Source organism: Ambystoma mexicanum, chromosome 8 (genome assembly GCF_040938575.1).
Source record: "Ambystoma mexicanum isolate Mex_15411 chromosome 8, UKY_AmexF1_1, whole genome shotgun sequence".
Classification (NCBI taxonomy): Eukaryota; Metazoa; Chordata; class Amphibia; order Caudata; family Ambystomatidae; genus Ambystoma; species Ambystoma mexicanum.
This window is the reverse complement of record NC_090929.1, coordinates 33,709,711-33,732,606: the sequence shown is the minus strand read 5'-3', so window position 1 is coordinate 33,732,606 and position 22,896 is coordinate 33,709,711. Positions and strand designations below refer to the sequence as shown.

The 22,896-nt window shown below is 49.9% G+C and overlaps 1 protein-coding gene across 4 annotated transcripts in view; it reads right to left on the bottom strand.

Moving 5' to 3' along the window:
• MIGA2 (mitoguardin 2) overlaps positions 1–22,896 on the bottom strand; it is a 288,693-nt gene that overhangs the window by 167,230 nt on the left and 98,567 nt on the right. For all 4 annotated transcript variants that reach the window (XM_069609212.1, XM_069609215.1, XM_069609214.1 and 1 more), the window contains exons 6-7: positions 16,482–16,615; positions 2,577–2,697 (exon numbers count right to left, since the gene is read on the bottom strand). In XM_069609212.1, the coding sequence (XP_069465313.1) occupies positions 2,577–2,697; positions 16,482–16,615 (255 nt within the window). The remainder of the gene's footprint in view (positions 1–2,576; positions 2,698–16,481; positions 16,616–22,896) is intronic.

The following is a 22,896-nucleotide window of genomic DNA, read 5'->3' as shown; positions in this document are numbered from 1 at the left end:
AGGTGTTTGGCAGTAAACCCACTTGGTAGCAGTCTGTACACCACACAGATTCACTTGGTAGCTGTGGCTGAGCAGTCAGACTTCCCTCAAGAAGAGTTAGGCAGTATACAGAGTATTCACAATAGGTCAAAGAACACGGTAGAACAAGCAAACACTGACCAGAGCTTGGTGTAAAGGAGATATAATTATTTATTTAAAACCACATCTAATAAAACACACGGGGCACTAATATTAAGCAGTTCAAAAACACGGTCACTAAAAGATAGCCACTCCCTTAAAAAAATATTAGACAAGTCTTAAGTAAAGCCCCACTTATTTTCAGACAGCGGTGAGCGCTTAACGCAGATGGCACTCTAATAATTCGTTTTAAAAGGGAGAGAAAGGCAGAGTATAAATTGAAACAGATCCCAACACTTTCACAAGAACACAGCAAGAGAGGAAGGCAGAATCAAACCGCGAAGTACGAGTTCAGAAGGCTGGATCCACTTTAAGAGGATCAGAAAGAAACGTGTCCAAGGTCACACGGTTGAAAAGTGCACAAAAGTCTCGAAAAGGTTCAGAAAGAGTTGGACCAAAAGGAAGGGACCAGTTAGATGGTCAAGGCGGCCAGCCCAGTCCAGAAGGTTAAGGGATTTTTATTACCTTGTAGCAATCTTTAGAAAAGGAGGCCTGGCGGACACGGTACCTTAAAGTGGTGAGAATACTCCAGCGGGGGCAGTTGTTCCTGGCAGCGGAGGCAAGTCGGTGCTTCGTCCGGGGGAAGAGAGGATCTCGTCGGGGAGGAAGGCAGGAGTCCGTTGCACTGCCAGGGAAGAAACCAGCCGCAGAGTTCTCAGTTAAAAGGAGCGGTCCTTTTGTTCGCGGTCCAGTGGTAAGTGGCTATCCGGTTGCCGGGGTGCTTGGCACGGGCAATTCGACCACAAGACGTCCTGGGATGCGAGGAAAAGAAGGTAAACTGGTTGTGCCCACCAGTCAGGGGAAGAAGACTCTCCAGCCGGGAGATCTTCTCTGTCCACGGGAAGTGGTGAGTCGGTCCCGGTGGTGTCGTCGTAGCAGGTCGGCTCAGCTTCTCCCTCGTCGGATTCTCAGGTCCTGTGGCGACTTCTGAAGTTCCAGTCCCCAAAGCCCTGCTTTTATGCAGCACACCCCCATTCACTCAGCCTAGCTGTCAATCAAACATGAGCCGGCCGGTTTACCACTTGGGCCAATCACACAAGAGTGTGACTTGAGTTACCAAGGTAACTCAGTCCAGGATGCCTAAACCCTCTCCCACACCCCCTGTGGTACCCAGACAGAGTGGCACCACTTTTGGAGGCTTCTGTGGAGAAACCTGCCAAAAGTGGAACAAAGGGCTCGACTTGCGTTGGAGTCACAGAAGAGAACACAAACGCCATTTTAGAATCGAGTCCTGGCAAAAAATACCAACCGGCAAATTAATATTAAATAAATAAACCGGCAGTATGTTCGAGGCTATGAGAATTAAATAATTAAAGTTGGTAGCCTCGAACAATGGGAAAATCCCATAGGGATATATTTGCGGTCGAATATAAAAAGTAGTATCCACTGCCACCAGCCAAAACTCGATCAGGGGGGACGGAGACGTGGCCCCTCGACTAACAGACCCCGGGGCAATCGAATTGCCCCGACCAGTACGTCCACAATATGATGGTTTGTACTGGTTTCTGTTAATAATTTGGGACTAGTAAAGCCAATGGTGACTTTACATGCCCTGGGAGACAGTAGTCAGTCCCAGGGTATGGAGTCTATGGTGGGGTGTCACTATGACACCCCTGTGTCACTGCACGGAGGGTGCTGTGTAACACACACAGTAAAAACACATGAGACCCTATGGGGTAAAGGACCCCATAGCCCATAAAACACATTAACAGTCAAAGGAACACCATAAATCATGTCCAAGAGAGAAAAAGAGTCTCACTCTTGGCAGGAGAAAAAAATAAACCCCAAAAATCCAGCAAAGCTGCTGGGGGACTCACTAGGTTAGGAAATTCAGCCCAAAGAGAGAATTCTCCCTAACACTAGTCAATTTATGGAGCAGCCTTGCCACAAAATTCAACACACGCAGGGCAGGGTATTCGGTCGTAAATCGTATTCAGGAGTAAATGGAAAACCCAGCAGTTGATATCTGGAAAAGAAAGGTGACCAGGAACCAATATCCTATCAGGATGCCGAGAAATATCCTTACTAAGTCAATGTGGAATCTTAGCATAGCAGCTGTGCACTCAGCAACTGTACAGTATTTACAGATCAGCCTGCGCGCCAAGATTCAGCCGCGTGTTGAGAAAACGTTGGCAAGATCCCAAACTGCAAGGTCAGGATTCAGATCTTAACAAAGAAGGCCCTCTCACTGTACATCGCCTGGAGACGCTCATTTGGGGCAATATGGTTTCTACCTTGACATCCGAGATGAGGACTCGCAAAACCAATCCTGCTGCTCTAGGTCACATGGGAAGACTGAGTGACACCAAGAGACCTGGCACTTTTACAGGCTGCTGAACATTCTACGGCGCACGTCAGCAGGAGAACCATACATGCTAAACAGAACAGAATTGACCTACCAAATTCCATGAGCATGCTATCCGAAGGGATGGACACGCCAAACTCCTCCTGCATGTTATAGGCTCGGTGCAACAGTGCTTCCAACTTCTCAGCAAATCGCCTGCTCTGCATATCCGGATCCTTGGAGAGAAACGTGAAGCATAAACGTGAAGCAGAAACACATTTTTCGATTCACAGTCCTTTAAGCTATTCCGCAAATACCTGCCCAATAGCACACAGCCATCACACCACCCCCATCATGCTATCCCATCTTTACTCCACACCTAATCATGTGCAGGATTGATCCTTCTCAGTTGAAGCATCTATTCTCTGGCTGAATGGTTTCAGAGTGCGACATCTAGTGGTAATCGTGGAGTATTGCCTCCACCTTTCGAAGATCGAAAAGGGACTTTGACCTGGGCGTGACTGTAAGACTATCTTTAATGTGACATGTAGTGTACCCAAAATCCTTCACGCGTCGAGGTCCCGCTGGTCATTTTCTTTCTGCCATGAGGGAGCCTTATAGTCAGGGTGAGTGAGTACAGAAGAAAAGAAGGCGTAAAATGTATGTTCCTTCTACTCCAAGATGGGAGGAAGGGTGTGTGCATGTGAATCTAAGCAGATACAATCATTAGAAATACGATTACAGTGAGTAATGCATGTCTTCTGAGGCTTGTAAATCTGCTTAGAATCACATACTGTGCAGAGACCAGTGAGCAGTACCAGGAGATGGTGGTGGGATGTGTGAAGGAACAGAAGTGAAAATATGTCTTAGCACCGCTTGTCCTACCTGAGAATCAGACTTCGAGTGTGTGTGTCTAACCAGTAGTGTTGAGTGAAAGTGTGAACATAACTCCAAGTAGCTGTATTACCTCGAGTTGAGCTCTAGACGTAAAGGGCAATTCTCTTTTGGCAAAACCGTAACAAAATGTGATGCATTTAACAATCCATTCAGAAATGGTCGACTTAGAGACAGGGTCCCGTCCTCTACCAGCGGCAACAGAGACAAAGAATTGCTTTGTCTTTCTTAATGGTTTAGTCTTATCAAGGCATTATACAAATGCTCTCCTAACATCTATTGTATGGAGGCTTCTCTCAGCTTAGTTGGTGGGATTATAAAAGAAAATTGGAAGTTTGATGGATAGGTTCACATGGAACTTAGAAATGAATTTAGGTGCAAAGCGTGGGTGCGTGCACATTACCACCTTGTATTTATGAATGGTAACAAATGGGTCTTGAACGGAGAGTGTCTGCAGTTCACTAACTCTACTGATAGAGGTAATAGCCACCAGAAAGGAAGTCTTATAGGTGAGAGTCTTAAGACTAGCCTTATGCATTGGATCAAAAGGCGGTCCCATTAGTCTGGTAAGAACAACATTCAAGTACCATCAGGGAGTTGGGTTAGAAATGGGAGGGTTAGGTCTTCTTACCCCTTCCATGAAGGCTTTAATCACTGGCATTTTCCACCAGGAAATCTCGCTCTGAGACGTGGTGTACGCAGAGAGGGCATCAAGGTGGACTTTAAGTGGGTTAAAAACAAGTCCTGAATCTAAGAGGTGTGTTAGATAAAGGACATCTTTAGGTGGTCAATAGGATTGATGTTTTTAGTATTACACCTAACGACAAAACGTTTCCACTTACTGAAGTAACAATGTCTGGCGTTAGGTGTCTGTGCTTCTCTAAGAATGCCCATACATCTTTGAGGTAGTTGTAGGTGCGCAAACTCTAGGAATTCAGGAGCAAAGCTGCTAAGTTGAGCGTTTGAGAGCATGTGTGCAGTATCTTCCCTTGGTCTTGCGACAGCATGTTGTATGGGCAGGGCAGTTTCTTGAGAGTGGAGACGTGGAGACTGACATTCTCATGAGATGAGAGAACCAGGTCTGTCGAGTCCAAAAAGATGCTACCAGGACCAGCGTGACTTGTTCCTGGTGCATCTTCTGCACTATCCTGTTCAAAAGAGGAATCAGGTTGGAGGGTTGGGGGGGGGGGGTTGCAGGCAAATCTCCCAGACCATGTATTCAGGGACTGTTCCCTTTGGACCGTTTCTGAGGGTATCTGGAGGCGTAATATGGGAATTGGGTGTTCTCCAGAGTCGCAAACAAATCGATGCCTGGATGACCCCAGTCTGCAAAGACGTTGTGTAGAATTTTATCTTGTAAGCACCACTCGTGCTCTACGGGTAGTATGAAAAACCAAAGGGTGTCAAACTTACTAGTCCCCGGGAATCTCTCAGGTGGCATGGGCACGGCCATCACCTTGGGATCCAGACCCTGGGGGTGGAACAGTGCTGGAGGATCACCTGGGTGAGGGATATTCGGGGAGTGGGAGTGAGACGACAGATGTTGAGACGCAGTATCCCCCACTTTCCCGTGCCCATACCACATTCTACATTATAGGATTCTCCAATGTCCCAACTCCCTCCGCTCCCTTTCTATACAAACACTGGGCAGAGGAAGAAGGCAACAGAGTAAAGAGGCCAACATAGAGACACACTGAGCAAGGTAAGACACGAGAAGGAGCACATCTTCTGGGGCGAAGGTGAACGCACTGGAGCAGGACGATCGATCGAGGGACCAGAGCAAAGGGTGGGGAAACCCTGAAGGTCCCTGCAGGAGTTCAATGCCTCCTGTAAACTGTGAAGGATACGCAGAGAAAGCCTAATCCCAGAAAGGAAGACGTCTGCATTGTGTGTCAAGGGCGCCAGCGACTCACCCGGGTGAACAACAGAGTTGGGACAGCGAGGTCAAGCCTGTGATAACAACTTTGACTCGTGAATCAAAGCCGCAGAGATGAAAGAAATGCACACACCCGGTGAGTTCGCGGAAGACATTAAAGGCTGGTTTGTGTCAATAAAAGATTGAAGCCACAACGGTGCATCCCACAATTGAAGGTTGCATGCATGCTGATGAGACACAAAAGAAACTCTAAAGTTACTGATAACTGTGAAGCCAGTTATATAGAGTAGCTGAGTGGTCCTGGTGAAAGGGAGTAGCCCAGTCGAAAGTTTCTGCAAAATGTTTAATATCTTGTTACACTGCCGCCAGCACAGCGAGAGACACATACCGTACTAGCAAACCTGTGGTTTAAATCCGCCATCTTGGGGCGCTGGCACACCCTGGCCAACAGACTGTGTCCAGGCTAACCAGAGTGATCTTAGTCACTCCTGTACCTTTAAGCAGTGTATTCATAACACCGCCCGACTAGTCACCCCAACGAGAAGCTGAGGGACTAGTCCAAGATGATTTACCGCTACATTTCTTTGACGATACAACACGGACAGAGAAATCCTTCGTCCTCATCCTGAAGAAGGCCACCCCAACAACAAGCTCCTGTTAACTGCTATAGTTAGCCGAAACACTACAGTGTCGATTTTTGACACAATGTCTTGTCCCACCTTTCTGTTTCACATGTTTTTGTGCGTTATGTTTTGAGACCCACTGTTAGGCAGAAACCTGTGCAGTTCCCTTAGGGACCACTGCAAAAAGTTTAAGACTACAGGTGTTAGCAGTAAACCCAATTGGTAGCAGTCTGCACCACCCAGATTTACCTGGTAGCTGTGGCTGAGCAGTCAGACCTCTCTCAAGAAGAGTTAGGCAGTATATAGAGTATACTCAATAGGGCTAAAAATAGAGTAGAACAAGCAAACACTGACCAGAGCTTTGGTATAAAAGTATCTAATTATTTATTTACAAAACACACTTGTAAAAATACACTGGCACTAATATGTCAAGCAAGTTAAAACACAGTCACTAGAAATATATACACCTCCCTAATTAATTATTTGACAAGTCTAGGTTAAGAAACCACATATTTAGCAATACAGAGGTGAGCGCGCAACCATAGATGGCATTCCAATAATTTGATAAAAAAGGGAGAGAAAAGGCAGAATAGGAAAATCACACAGTACCAACACTTTTAAGGAACCACAGCAAGTCAAGCAAGGCATGGTCTACTGTAGAGCAAAAAGTTCATAGGCCAGTCCCACTCTTGGAGAGAGCAAGGCGAAATGTGCCCAAGATCACACAGGGGAAATGCACAAAGTCTTCGTAGGAAAGTCAAAAAGAGGTTGGATCAAGTTAGAAAGGTAATGTTCACAGGTCCGAGGTCACCCCAGGATAGAGAGTCAAGGATTTACGGGACACCTTGGACAGTCTGTTGCAAAGGAAACCACGCGGGACACAGTACCTGAAATGGTGAGAAAGCTCCAGCGGGGGCAGTTGTTCCTGGCAGGTCATGTCGGGGGTTCGTCCAGGGGAAGAGAGGATCTCAACGTGGAGGAAAGCTGGAGGTTGTTGCACTGCCAGGGAAGAAACCAGCCACAGAGTTTCCCAGTTAAAAGTTACTACCCTTTTATTTGCGGTAGTGGTGAAGTGTGGCTATCCGGCCGCCAGTGGCTTGGCACGGGTGATTCGACCACGAAACGATCCAGGAGGCGAAAAAAAGCGAACTGGTTAGTCCCACCAGCTCAAAGGGAAGAAGACTCTCCTGGAAGAAGATCTTCTCTGTCGTCGGGAAAGTGGTGAGTTTCGTACAGCAGGGCTCCACCGGTGGTGTCATCGTTGTAGATGGCTCAGCTTCTCCCCTCTTCGGATTCTTTAGGTCCTGTGGCGACTTCTGAAGTTCCAGTCCCCAAAGCCCTGCTTTTATGCAGAAAACCCCCATTCATCAGCCTAGCTGTCAATCAAACATGCTAAGTGGTGTGCTGCTCAGCACTGGGCCAATCACTCAAGAGTGCGACTTGAGTTGCCGAGGCAACTCAGTCCAGGGTGCCTATTCCCCCCTCCCACACATCCTGTAGACCCAGACAGAGTGGCACAACTTTTGGAGGCTTCTGTGCAGAAGCCCACCAAAAGTGGAACAAAGGGCTCGACTTGGGTTAGGGTTTCAGAGGCGAACACAAACGCCATTTTAAAACTGAGTCCTGGCAAAAAGACCCAACCGGGGAATAAATATTAAATACATAACCCGGCAGTATCTTTAACATTGCACCAAAAAGTGGTGCATTTGAAATGAATGGGAAAATCCCATAGGAAATATTCCGGTGGAATATTTCGCGTGGTATCCACTGCCACCAGCCAGAAACTCGACAAGGGGGGATTGGACAGTGCCCCCTTGGAAAACAGACCCAGGGGCAATCAAATTACCCCTACCAGTACTTCCACAATATGATGGTTTGTACTGGTTCTGTTCACAATTTGAGACTAGTAAAGTCAATGGTGGCTTTACATGCCCTGGGAGACAGTAGTCAGTCCCAGAGTATGGAGTCTATGTTTGGGGGTCACTATGACACCCCTGTGTTACTGCACTGAGGGTGCTGTGTAACACACATACAAAAAACACATGAGGCCCTATGGAGTAAAAGACCCCATAGCCCATAAAACACATTATATAGTCAAAGGACATTCTCAAATCATGTCTAAGAGTGGGAGAAAGTCTTACTCTTAGCAGGAGAAAAAAATAAACCCCAAAAATCCAGCAAAGCTGTTGGGGGACTCCCTAGGTTTGGGACATTAGCCTTTACAGAGAATTCTCCCTAACACCCACGGACCACAAGCTGTCCTGGGCAGTACCTACTCATTTTTTCACAAAAATGTATTATGTATGATAGAGAATGTGCATAAATGTGAGGAAATGACCTCGATATTGAAGAGGATGGTACTTAGCAGTACGCCCAAACTGTTAAAGTGAGAAGCCTGTCCGTTTTATGTTGATTAGTCAAAAGTAAAAATGTACCACAATGTAATTGTTTTTTTGATATCAAATACATCAATCTAGAACTTGCTGTTTTGATCTCCCACCCTGATTTTTTTTATATATTATAAGTTACCCCACTGGGCATATCACGGCATAGCCAGGCGCCCTTTAGTATTATTCTTTGTTACAAAGCGGCAAGTGAACGAACTCTGGAATGCGCAATGGCCAAGACTAATACTGTCGAAAGGGGAAGTTAAAAGATGATTACTTTAAGAGAAAGATCTCTTTGAACTTTGTTGATTGGGTTATGGAACTACCAAGAATCACTGGGGCAAATACCAGAAGGGAAGAATCAAGTGAAAATTGAAGTGGTCCTGTGGAAGTCTATGGAAAAAGCCTTGCACATTCAAAAGTCTTCGACATCAATGGAAGGTCTGAGCCCGACCGAGGAAGACCTGGAATATTAAATAAGATTGGGGAAGGGAACCCCTGCCTGTGCTGTGATTGCGAGGTCCGAGCCCGACTGAGGGAGACCTACGTGAACTTTTGTTGAACTGTGAGAGAAGTTTTGGAAAACTGGAATAAATGACTGCAATGTGGAAGGCGAGCCAGAATGTGTCATCGTATTTACGGGGGCCACCTTACCCCGTGCTGTCAAACGCGCGGAGGAGAACTGACTCTGACTCAGCCATCTTGATCTTTTAGGTTATAACACTGACTTTTCTTTGCTTACACGTTTCCCTTTACACACTTTTTGTATAAGAGATAGGGCAGGCATTAGGTTTTGATAGTATAGGCCATTTTGATTTGACAAAGACTAACTAGGACTGTGTTTTCTTTATTATTTGATGGTAGAGACTACTCTCATCATAGTTATAGGGCAAAGCATTTCCAAATCCCAAGAATTGAATAAAGGTTTTGAAACTTGTAACTCTTGTGTCATTGTCATACTTGTGATACCATGCCTCTCATACAGTAGGTGCAAGTCTCCCCTGAGCACGTCTCCCAGAAGATTGTGTTCCCCTAACATGTGATAGTAAGAATGCCCATTTCCAAATGTTCAGAGACAGTTTGGACAGCCCTGGAGTGTGAGTGTCCCCTTGTTTGGTCTGATAGTACATGGCCGTGGTGATGTCTGTCTAAGGACAAGAACCATCTTCCCCTGTAGTTGTGTTTGGAAGGTTTTCAGTGCTTTGAACGGATCTGCGTGATTTATCTTTTGCGGAAAAGTCAGTGACGGAAATGTTTGCATGAGAAATGTACACACCACAAAAGGTTTGTACATTTCCCATGCGAAAATGCATTAAAAAACCCTACAAACCCACACCCCACACACAACACCCCCCACCCACACGCCCAACATATCCCCAACATATCCCCACGCACACCCTACTTACCTTTGAAGACACGCTGTTCCCTGCAGCGCCAGTTCCCTTTCACTTTCATGATCGGGAACTGGCGCCACATGGTCCTTTTTTTTCCCCGGGCAGCTGCAGGGGTCTCCCCCCGCAACCCCTGCTCACTATACTGTGCTTTAACATTTTTTTTCTCTCTGTGTGCTGCAGGGGTGTCCCCCGCAACTCCCGCTCACTATACACTATACTGTACAGTGTAGTGAGCGGGGTGTTGTGGGGGACACCCCAGCAGCCCCCGTTTTTTTTCCCTCGGATGTGCTGCAGGGGTGTCCTCCGCAACCCCCACTCACTATACTGTATAGTATGGTGAGCAGGGTGTTGCGGGGGATGCCTCTGCAGTCTTTTTTTTTTTTTTTTTACCTAAAATGCATGTCACCAAACTTTTGGTGTTCCAACCTTTGGTGGCATGCATTTACGACCTTTTTGTATAGGTCAGAACTTTTGGTGCAGTCATTTCTATCTATTCCCTTTAAACACTGCCTGTAGCTCCAACAATTGATATGTTTGGAAGCTACTGATGGAGTCCACATGCTGTGCGCTGTCTGTTGTAGGAGGTGTACTCCCCACCCTGACAGGGATGCGTCCATGGTGAGAGTGGCTTCTACTGTGGGGGTGGTGAAGGATTTCCCATTCAAAAGGTTTTCCTTTGACCACAACTGCAGAGACTGAACAAGGAATATCGAGACACCCACTAGATCATCCCACTGACCGCTTGCCTGACACGATTGGCTCAAGAGCCACTCCTTCATGACACACATGCGTAGACGGGCGTGTGGAACCAGGAAGATGCAGGATGCCATCATATCCAGAACCCGCATGATTTTTCGTACAGTTACACAGAGACTGGCTGCATACTGAGGGATCTGGAACAACATGTTTTGGACTCTCTTGTTGGAGGGTAAGAAGAGCCAGTCTTCTGTCCGAATTAGTGCTCCTAGAAACTGCTGGACTTGACTGGGGACCAGACCTGACTTATTCTCATTGATTGAGAATCCCAAGTTGAAAAGGAGATCTACTGTCTTTTGAGTGGTCTCCGGACACGTTTTGTACAAGTCTCCAGTCTTGAGCCAGTCGTCGAGATAAGGCTACACTGCAATGGGCTGCCTGCGCAGGTGAGTTGCCGCCACTGCTAGTACCTTTGTAAATACCCTTGGAGCTGAGGCAATGCCAGATGGGAGTAAACTTGAACAGATAGTTAGCGTTCCCTATTTTGAACCTGAGGTATTTTCTGTGCGCTGGCAACATTGAAATATGAAAGTATGCATCTATCATATCCAAGGTGGCCATGTAATCCCCCTGTTGTAGCAGTGGGATTACTTACTGTAGAGTTGTCATCCTGAACATTTGAGGTTGGATATACTCATTTGCAGGACGCAGATCTAAAACAGGGCACATGGTTAGATTCTTTTTGGGATCTGGAATGACCTTGATCGCTCCCTTCTGCAGTAGGATCTGAACTTCTTCTAGCAGGATATGTAGATGTTCCTCTTGCCAGCCGTTTGCTCTTGGGTTGGTGGTATAGGGTTGTTGCAGGAATTCTATGCAATACTATGCCATAATCGCCGCTTACAGATTTCATTACCCACTGATCCGAGGTGATGCCCTCCCATGCGCGGTATCTGTAGAAATGATACAATTTAAAATAACGAATGGAGAAATTACCGAATATTTTTACTGATTCATTTTGAAATTTGGGGACATTTTACTAAATTATAGCTGTGGGGTGCAGCAAGGGTAATAGTTAAGGTAGGGAGGGAGCGGGCAGAGAGGGTGGGAGGGTTGTAGGGGGTGTCTCACCCACCCTCCCCGCATTATTAAAAACAAAAGAATTCAGTCATTTCTCCATTCGATTATTTAATGGTAATCACCCATACGTGGGTAAAAGATGTTAATCGCCCACCTAGCAGGGAGACATGGGAGGAGACCAGTACCGGTGAGTCATTTGTTGGTTGGGGTTGGAGAGCCTCAGGCTGCAGAGTTTCTCCCTCTACCCTCTCTGTGCCGAAATCACTGCTGTTGAGGGGTCTGGAAATTGCTGGAAGAGCCCTGTCCGGAATACCAAGGAGACCTGCCTGTTCCGTAGTTCGTTTGTGAGGAGCAAGAAAAAAGATTGCCTGCGAAAGGATCGGCGGGTGTTAGACTGCCCATTGGACAAAAGGCTTGGCTAAGATTTGGTTCAATGACTTCAACGTTTCGTGCTCTCTTAGCGGTTTCAAGGGCCTTGTTCCACAGGCTTATTAATAAAAGAAGCTTGTGTTTCTGGTTTAAAACCAGAGTTTTTGAGCCATGCATGGTGCTTTAACAAGGTCCCTTCTGCCAGAACACGTCCTGCCATTTCTGCTGAATCCAGGTTATTCTTCAGAATGTTCTGCGCCACTTGACGCCATTCAGTCACCACTTCCAACAGTTGTGTATGAGTAAGCTCTGGGACGTTTTGTAGGCCCTCTTGCATAAGCCCCCACTGAACATAGCCATAATTTGCCAGAAGCGGGGTATTATTAGCGATAAGTGTGCTGAATGCAGCTGAGGTGGTGATACGTTTACCAAAGGAATAAAGCTTTTTACAGTCCTTGTCTGGAGGGAACTCCGACGTGGACAGTGGTACCCATGCAGGTTTCCTGGGGGTCGTCACAACCAGGGAGTCCGGGACAGCATGTCCTCCGATATATAAAGGATCCAAGGGTGCGGGACAAAATATCTTCTCAACTCTAGGGTTGATTGCTTGAGTGAGCGAGTGTGTAAATAAGGTGGGGGCAAGGTGCTTCTTCACTGAGGACAGACGAGGAATTGCCTGACTGACGGGGACATTTTCTTTGAGGATATCCTCAACGAAATTCATGCTGGGTAGTGCTTACTGCGTTAGGATCTTTAAATGGTTAGCAGCATTCCTCAGGAGGGTGTTGAATAACATTTGTTAGTCAATAAGCAGAGTCCCGGGGTTGAGTGATGGGAGGAGCATCCAAGAAAACATTGTCCGAGTCAGGTTCATGTGCAGGAGTAGTAGGCCAAGTACCTTGTCATCAGCAGGAGCCCAGTAATCTGGATCTTGAGAGATGGGGGGTCATGTGAGACTTGATATGGGACATAACAGGTCATCATCTGGGTCATCCTGGTTTCCTGGAAGATATTCACAGGAGTCTCGGGAAGACGTTGTCTAGGCAGGGATGAAACCTGCACCTGGAAAGTGGTGCCTCAGGGACTTGGAAGGTATAGGGCAAGTATCCATAGGCTGATGCCTTTTGAGAACGTCATCAAATTTGTCTGAAAATTTGATGAATTCGGACATCCTCTACATACAGGCCTCAAATTTCTCCCTTGTGCACACAGTGGAAGAGGATTCATCAGAGGGAGGGAGGGATGGAGAAGCTGTAACAGGATCCTGCTGCAGGGCCTGAGACAGAGGGGGAGAGGCTGGAGAACACCCCTCAGGCAAAGGGGAGGCGTTATTGGGGCCAGAGTTATTTAAATGGGCCTTAGAAAGCTTCTCCCAAAGCTTTGGAAGTGTTTTGGAAAGGGGGCCCGTCTTTCGACGCTACAGCACCAAGGGCCTAGGATTTATGGGAGACGCCCAGTAACCGCGAGGTTCAGTAGTCCTCAAAGTTTGATGGGCCTGGCTTCTTCGATTAGTCTGTCAAGTGAGACCAGGGGGCTGCGTGTTTAGGTTTAAGAGTATGGGGTGTGTCCTTGTCGCCAGGGTGTAGACTCCCCATTGGACTGCCGGTGCCATGTTTATCGAGGACGGACACGCAGTTATCTACGGCTTTAGAGTCAGAGCCACGACTGCCAAAAGACTCCTCGTCCTAGGCAACTGTGGGAGAGTTTTACAGGCGGAGGTGTGCCCGTCTTTTGGGGTTTTTGGTCCAAACGAGTTTACAGGCCTTGCAACGCTGCTCATCGTGGTCACGAGGGCAGTACTGATTGCACTCTTTATGAATGTTCTTCCAGGGAAATTTGACGTTACACTACAGTCAAAATTTAAAAAGGTGTGCACTTCATACCGGAGGGAAAAGGCCGCTAGAAGGAAGGAAAAAGAGGAGGAGGAGGGGCAAAGAAAAGGCATTCTCCAGAGAATAGTCAGTGGAAACGTGTCCCCACTCTCCCTACTGTGATGTGAGGCCAGCCCTAATTGCCATGGCCTAGAATTAACCGACGTCGAGTTGCCGGAGGTGTAGAATCGGCAGAAAGGAACAACCATCGAGAGGATGTCGAGCAGTCGCCGAAACAGACGTCGAAGATGGTTAACGGGACCTCGACCCGTGAAGGATTTTGGGTACACTACATGTCACATTAGGTTTAGTGTTACAGTCAATACAGGCAATAAACATTACCATTACCAGTCACGCCCATGTTGACGTACCTTTTAGATCTTCGAAAGAAAAATGCAATACTCCGGGATTACCACTTGCTGTCGGACGATATGCACAGCATGCATATCTAAGCAGATTCACAAGCATCAGAAAAACATTATTGGCAGTGCAGCTGCTCCATTACTATTTACTCTTAAATAAACAAGTGTTAAAAGTCTTCCTAAACAAGATAAGCCTCAATTCTGAAAGCAGCTCAGATGGCAAAGAATTCCAGGTTTTAGAAGCCAAAAGAGCAAGGTGGTGACCAAATGCTCCTATTTTCATATATGTTGTACTCTTTATAAAGGATCATCCACACAATCCACTCCCTGACCCTCAAACAAGGACCACCTGAACATCACAAAAGAGTCTTCTACTTCTATTGCCCTCCTTGTTCATGTGGCTTCCAAGAGGGGATTACCATTGCTCACTTGAGCATATGATGGGAGCAACCCTGCATTTCCATTGCTTACTTGGGCATATGGTGGAAGGGGCTGGGCATTTCCATTGCTCACTTGGGCATATCGTGGGAGGGGCCGTGAATTTCCATTGATCACCTGGGCATATGGGAGGGGCCGTGAATTTCCATTGCTCACATGGGCATATGGTGGGAGGGGCCTTGCACGATGATTGCTCACATGGGCAAGTGGTGGGAGGAGCCTTGCATTGCCATTGCTCACATGGGCATATGGTCAAAGGGGCCAGGCATTACCATTGCTCACATGGGCATATGGTCAAAGGGGCTTTACATTTCATTGCTCACTTGGGCATATGGTGGAAGGGGCTTTGCATTTAATTACTCACAAAGGCATATGGTGGGAGGGGCCAGGCATTGCCATTGCTCACATGGGCATATGGTGGGAGGGGCCTTCCATTGCTCACATGGGCGTATGGTGGGAGGGGCCAGGCATTACCATTGCTCACATGGGCATATGGTGGAAGCCACTGTGCATTGCCATTGCTCACATGGGCATATGGTGAAAGGGGCCAGGCATTACCATTGCTCACATAGGCATATGGTGGAAGGGGCTTTGCATTTCATTGCTCACAAAGGCATATGGTGAAAGGGGCCAGGCATTACCATTGCTCACATGGGCATATGGTGGAAGAGGCTTTGCATTTCATTGCTCACAAAGGCATATGGTGGAAGGGGCCAGGCATTACCATTGCTCACATGGGCATATGGTGGAAGGGGCCAGGCATTACCATTGCTCACATGGGCGCATGGTGGAAGCCACCGTGCATTACCATTGCTCACTTGGGCATATGGTGGAAGCCACCGTGCATTACCATTGCTCACTTGGGTATATGGTGAAAGGGGCCAGGCATTACCATTGCAAACATGGACATATGGTGGGACGGGCCTTGCATGACCATTGCTCACAAAGGCATATGTGGGAGGGGCCTTGCATGACCATTGCTCACAAAGGCATATGGTGGGAGGGGCCAGGCATTGCCATTGCTCACATGGGCATATGGTGGGAGGGGCCTTGCATTACCATTGCTAACATGGGCGTATGGTGGAAGCCACTGTGCATTACCATTGCTCACATGGGCATATGATGGAAGGGGCCAGGCAATACCATTGCTCACATGGGCATATGGTGGAAGGGGCCAGGCATTACCATTGCTCACATGGGCATATGGTGGAAGGGGCCAGGCATTACCATTGCTCACAAAGGCATATGGTGGGAGGGGCCAGGCATTACCATTGCTCACATGGGCGTATGGTGGAAGCCACCGTGCATTACCATTGCTCACTTGGGCATATGGTGGAAGCCACCGTGCATTACCATTGCTCATTTGGGCATATGGTGAAAGGGGCCAGGCATTACCATTGCAAACATGGACATATGGTGGGAGGGGCCTTGCATGACCATTGCTCATATGGTGGAAGGGGCCAGGCATTACCATTGCTCACTTGGGCATGTGGTGGAAGGGGCCAGGCATTACCATTGCTCACTTGGGCATGTGGTGGAAGGGGCCAGGCATTACCATTGCTCACTTGGGCATATGGTGGAAGGGGCCAGGCATTACCATTGCTCACTTGGGCATATAGTGGAAGGGGCCAGGCATTACCATTGCTCACTTGGGCATATGTTGGAAGGGGCCAGGCATTGCCACTGCTCACATGGGCATATGGTGGGAGGGGCCTTGCATTACCATTGCTCACATGGGCGTATGGTGGAAGCCACCGTGCATTACCATTGCTCACATGGGCATATGGTGGGAGGGGCTTTGCATTACCATTGCTCACATGGGCATATGGTGAAAGGGGCCAGGCATTACCATTGGTTGTATGGTGTCCAAAAGGTGGTATCATGGGAGGGACCCTGCATTTCCATTGTTCACTTGTACATATGGTGTCTAAGAGGGCACACACAGGGTGGTAGGGACATTGTGTTCCACAGACTAACCCCCAATTGCCATACAGCCGATACCCCATTCTGCATATTCTTGTGATACACACCTCGAAGAGTTCTGCTGCAAGACACTCCTGTTGCTGCTCGCTATTTTGGGGAGTGGGCGTGCTCGAGGAACATCTCTGTCCAATAGTGAGGGCACGCTCCCACTTATGCAATGCTTCTTCGAAGAGTTCCATCCCTATTCCAAAAGCAATAAGCACACACTGTTTACAAATACAACAGAACCTACATACAGACAGCCAGCGTTAAAGGGTGATGGTTCCGGACCACATTTCAAATGCAATGTTATGGGATAGAGGTAAACCTCTCCTAGAACTTTATGCTCTCCAGTTGGCTTGGGCTACAAACCCCATCAACCCTATCCAGGGGGGTTTGATCTGAATGGATAGTTCCAGAGTAAAGCACTGGTCTCCGGCTGGGGGCAGCCTACCCTTCCCAAGTTCAAATTCCAATGCAGAGCTAACTTAGCCTCTCGCCTTTCTGAGGTCGATTGAGTGCCATCAAATGGGATAATAACACCTGTGATTACAGTGTTCAAAAACTAGACAAATTCAGCATGAAGTGCAATATAAGAACTATTAGTATAGTCAAGCAAGTTGCAGGTCCACGTCTAGAGCAATAGGTATGTTGAGCTAATATTGTATTATGTGAAATAAAAGTATTTGAACAGGGCTACAGGAGAAGGATAAGTTAAGGCCACATTTCCTGCAGCAAGTACTTGGGCACGGAGCGGTCATGACAGGTGACTAAACGACAGGCTGAGCTAAGACCCTTTGGCATATTGCAGATCCAGGAGCTCGTCCTCTCAGGATAGCGCAATCTGGACAAAAGAGAGGGAAAGGGAGATTTTGGGGGGGATCGCAGTGACTTGGCGGATACAGGCTTCAGAGAGTAAACCGATTACCTGGAAATGAAGCAGAGTGAGCAGGAAAGAGTGGGGAAGGAAACGTCAACCAGAAAGGGAGATTAAGAAAAGAGCGATGGAGCGGTAACAGCTGAGGTACAAAGAAACAGAGGAGGGTGATGCGAGAGGGAGTGGAGAAAAGCAGACAGAGCATGCAGGGTGTGGAGACAGAGTGGGGCGCATGATAAATTGAACAAGGCAAGTATTACTGAAAGTAAGCAGTGGGGAGAGAGAGGACGCTGGAATAATGCACGGGGCTCCCTTTTCTAGACGATCAGAAAGGACTCTTCTCTGGCTTTATTGCTCTGCCCGAGCTCCCAGGCTTTTGCACTTCCTCAAACAGATAAACTACAGGAGATAAGTCCATGTCTACACTCACATGGAAAGTAATGAAGAAAACAACAGGCAGAGTAAGGAACAAGTTACTTACCTGTAACTGTTGTTCTCCAGCATGGGTCTGGCATGGATTCACATGCTCATGAATATTCCCCGTCGTCAGGCTGGGAATCCTCGGTAATGAAAAAATCAGTATCAGTTTCGTTTCTGATCTGTCTTTCGTAGTAGTAACCAATCACTGATCTCTGCGTCATACTGACCACAGCCAATGACTGCCCTCTACCTAAGCCCCACCTCTGGCAGCCATCTTCAGATTTGGTAGCACGTGAAGTGGCAGTATGACCAAGTGAAGAGCCGCAGAGGGGAAGGCGGGAGGGTTCGCATGTGAATCCATGCCAGACCCATGCTGGAGAACAACAGTTACAGGTAAGTAACTTGTTCCTTCTCCAGCATGGGGTCTGGCATGGATTCACATGCTCATGAATAAAGAATACATAGCAGTACACACATGCACAACCATGGGAGGTGGCAAAGGCTCAACATTAAGCATTACATCAAACTCAACATTAAGCAATTCTTACCTCCTCACCAGGCTCACCTTAGGCGAACAGGTTGCGCAGCACTGCTTGGCCGACCCTGGACTCCTCCCTGGAATCCCGATCGACGCAGTAGAATTTCGTGAAGGTGTGCGTCGACCTCCACGTAGCAGCCCTGCAGATGTCCAGCAAGGGCACACCAGATAGGAACACCGTGGTAGCTGCGATCGCTCTGGTGGAATGGGCTCTCGGACGGCCAGGCAGCGGTCGGTTTGCCAACCGATGACAGTACATGATACAGCCGGAGAGCCATCTGGAAATGGAAGCCTTCGAGAGAGCCTTCCCCTGATTGACAGGTCCAAAGTTCACAAAGAGTTGTGACGTCTTCCGAAAACACTTTGTGCGGTCCACGTAGAACTTCAGCGCTCTAGCCACATCCAGCGAGTGCAAAGTCCTTTCAGCCGGCGACGAAGGCGACAAGAAGAAAACAGGCAACACCAAGGGTTTGTTGAGGTGGAAGTCCGACGGCACCTTGGGCATGAAGGAGGGGTGCGTCCTGAGCACTACCCTCGTGTCGTGAAAAGTCAAGTACGGGGCCATGCAGAAAAGGGCCTGGATCTCTCCCACCCGTTGTGCGGAGGTGATGGCCACAAGAAACGCTGTTTTCCACGACAAGAACTTCAACGGAGCCGAGTGCAGAGGCTCGAACGGAGGTCCCATGAGCTTGGTCAGCACCACGTTGAGCTCCCACGCCGGGGCCGGAGCATTCACCGGCGGGAACGATCTGAACAGTCCCTTCATGAACTCTTTCACCAGACCATGAGACCACAAAGACGTCCGCCCCGTGGTTCTGGTGTATCGGGAGATCGCAGCAAGATGAATCTTGATGGACGCGTGCGCCAGTCCAGCCTTGGCCAGCGTCAGTAGGTACGGGAGTACTTGGGGAGCCGTAATCCGTAGAGGGTTAATCTTCTGTGCGTGGCACCAGACAGAGAACCTCTTCCATTTGTGTCCGTAGCATTTAAGAGTTGATGACGCTCTGGCCTTTGCAAGAACCTCTCTGCAGTCGGCCGGTATGTCGTATCCTCCAAACTCTAATGCTGCAGGAGCCAGGCCTGCAAGCTCAGCGACTTCGGGTCGTGATGGAGGATGGCGCCTCCTTCCCTGGAGAGAAGATCCGCGTCCACTGGCAGCTTGATTGACGGGGACGCTGACAAGTCCAGAAGGTCCGGGAACCATATCTGCCTCGGCCACGCAGGTGCGACGAGGATCATCCTGCACCGTGACCTCTTGAGCTGGTTGATGAGCCGGATCAGCAATGGCAATGGAGGGAACGTGTATAGAAACAGGCCCTCCCAGGGGAACGAGAAAGCATCGCCCATGCTCCTCGGCTGAGGAAACCTGCTGGCGAACCTCCGGCACTTGGAGTTCGTCGCCGTCGCGAACAGATCGATCTGGGGTGTGCCCCACCGTCGGAAGAGGCGGTCCACTAGATCCTGTCGTAGTTCCCACTCGTGGCACGAGCGTAGCTCTCTGCTGAGCGAGTCGGCGATGGTGTTTTTTATCCCTGCCAGATGAAACGGCACCAGAAACATCCCTTGGGCGACGGCCCAATGCCACAGATCCTGCGCCTCCTTGGACAGGGCTGGGGACCTGGTTCCGCCCTGTTTCCTGATGTAGAACATGGTGGTGGTGTTGTTGGTGAAGATCCTCACCACCTTGCCCTTGAGGGACGGAAGAAAGGACCTGAGGGCCCAAAACACTGCACGGAGCTCCAGGACGTTGATATGGAGGGACTTCTCCGTCGGAAGCCAAAGGCCTCTCGCGTGCAGATTTTCGGTGTGCGCTCCCCACCCTTCCAGGGAGGCATCCGTGGTCACTGTCTCCTGGTGGCCGGGGGTCTGGAAGTCCATGCCCGCCGTCAGATGCGCGTGGGTGCCCCACCTCCGGATCGCTCGTCGGAAACTCTCGTCGAGTGTGATCCTCTCCTCGAAGCTGCCCGTCGTCTGGATCCAGCGCGCGTCCAGGAACTCCTGCAACGGGCGCATCCGGAGCCTGCACAGGTGGATGAGATAAATGCAAGAAGACATCATTCCGAGAAGGGACTTGATGGACCTCACTCTGGCCGCATCCGCAACCTGCATCCGCTGCACCTTGCCTAAGATGGCCCTCGTCCTTTCCTGCGACGGAGAGGCCAGAAGCGACACTGTGTCGAGCTTCGCTCACAGAAACAGTGCGTCTTGCGCGGGCACCAGGTGGGACTTGGCGTAGTTTATGGAGAATCCCAGGTCCATGAGTAGTTGGACGGTCTTTGCCGTGTGCTCCACAGCGAGCTCCTTCGTCTTCGCTCCGATGAGCCAGTCGTCCAGGTAGAGGTAGACGTGGATCCCCTCCCAGCGCAGCTGCGCCGCCACCGGTGCGAGGCACTTGGTGAACACCCTGGGTGCCGACCTCAATCCGAAGGGAAGGGCTCTGAACTGGTAGTGACGCCCTTGGACCACGTACCTGAGAAACTTTCGGTGTCCCTTTAGGATGGGAATATGGAAGTAGGCATCCTCCAAATCCAACGACGACAGGAAATCGCTCTCCTCCAGCTGACCCAGGACGTGTTGGAGGGTGACCATCCGGAACTTCTGTGCCTTGATGAACTTGTTCAGTCGTCGTAGGTCCAGGATGGGACGCCATCCTCCCGTCTTCTTCTTCACGAGGAAGTATCTTGAGTAAACTCCGGAGCCCCGAAGCCTCTTTGGGACAAGCTCGATGGCGCCCTTCTTGAGCATCGCCTTTACCTCCAAGAGAAGTTGAGGGACGTGATGTTCTTTCCTGGCCACAGGGGGGACGTGCGGGCACCTCTTTAGAAACTCGAGCGCGTGACCCTGAGCTAGGGCGTCCAGCACCCAACGGTCGGTGGAGATGGACTCCCACACGCTGACGAAGCTCGCCAGCCGGCCTCCCACCGGGGTGCTTCGGTGGGGGCCCGACCCCACGGCCGGTTCAGTCCTGCTTAGACGAGGCTTTGCCGCCTTGTCCTCCTTGGCGACGACGGTGGGGTCCGCCTGACTTGCCTCGTCCCCTGTAAGCTTCCTGTGACGACGAACGGGCCGCTTGACGGTAGGTGGAAAATCTGCCGCTGGAACCTTTGGAGGCACCCTGTTTGCCTCCGCCGCTCCGAAAGGGCGGCCGCCGTTGTTGGAGAACCCCAAGAGCCCAGGCCGTCTCCGTGTCCGCCTTGATGGCTTGAAGGGAATCGTCCACTGTTTTCCCAAACAGGTTGTTTCCGTCGAACGGCATGTCCAAGACTCTGGTCTGCACGTCCTGACGGAAGTCAGTAGCCTTGAGCCATCCATGCCGCCTAAGGCACACGCCGTTGCCCAACTGGCGAAATCCAGTGTCAGCGATGTCCGTCGCAACCGTAATGGCGTGGTCCGACGCCACCTCTCCTTCCTGCAAGATCTCTAGGGCTTCCGCCCTCTTGTCGTCTGGGAGGAAGTCCAGCAGGTGGGCTAGTTTGTACCACAACTCCCTGTCCTAACGTGCTACGATAGCCAAGGCGTTGGCCGCCTTAATCGTCGTCGCTGCAGACGAGATGACTCTGCGTCCCATCGTATCTAATTTCTTTCCCTCGCCGTCCAGCGGGGAGGTCGATGTAGAGGCCGCGCCCCCCCGCTTTCTTCCTGGCCGCCGCGGAGACGACCGAATCCGGGTCGGCTGTGCCCGAAGGCACAAGGGGGCCGCATCCGGGACCTGGTACTTCTTCTCGTACCGATCCCTTCTAGCCGGCGTCATGGATGGGTTCTTGAGGAGGGCGAGGCCCTCATCCCAAATATAGTCCAGTAGAGGTACAGAGAGGACCGTGTTCCTCTTGGCCTCACGCCGTTGATAAAGGAAACCTTCCTTCTTCTTCTCTTCCGGGCAGAGCTGGAAAAGCTCGGATGCCCTGGCGATCATGGAGTGAAACGATCCAATCTCGTCGGGCGGAGAAGCCCGGGTGGGAGGTGACGACGGCAGATCCTCGTCGTAAACCTCGTCGTCTGTACCCGTCGCGGCCGTGTCAGTCCCCGTATCATCCCCACGTGTAGTAGACGGGGAGGAGGGCTGAACAGGACGCGATGGCTGAAAAGGAGGTGGAGGATGAATCCTTCTTCTGCCTGGCTCCGGGTCCCCGTCGGGAGCGGTTCCTCCGCTGGTGGTAACGGCAGTCTCGTCCTTATCTCCGAGCATAAGGACTGTATAGCCAACAAAATGGCCGCCGAGTTGTCTTGCGGCACTGGTTGAGGGGAGTCCGACGGGCGGTCAGGAGCCCCGTCAGCACCCTCGACGTTATCGTCGTCTCCTACATCGGGGTCCCTCCCGACGGGCTGGTCTTCTTCCACGCCAACGCCGTGGCTTAAGACTTCGATCAGCTCTTCCTCAGAGGTTGAGGCCGAATCCACGACGACCTCCTGCCCCCCCTTTTTCTTCTCCGCCGGAGGTTTCACGGGGGTCCTGTCGATGGGCATAAAAGAGGACTCCCTCCGCGGTGGCAGGGAGACTCTGAGCCCCGAGGTCGCCACCACTGGTGTAGCCTCCACAGGCTGAGCCAGGGCCGCCGCGACTGTCTCGATAGAGGCCTTCGCCGGATGGATTAAGGCTTTCACCACCTTAGGTGCGCTCACCGCCTTCTCCTTGGGGGGAGGGTCACTG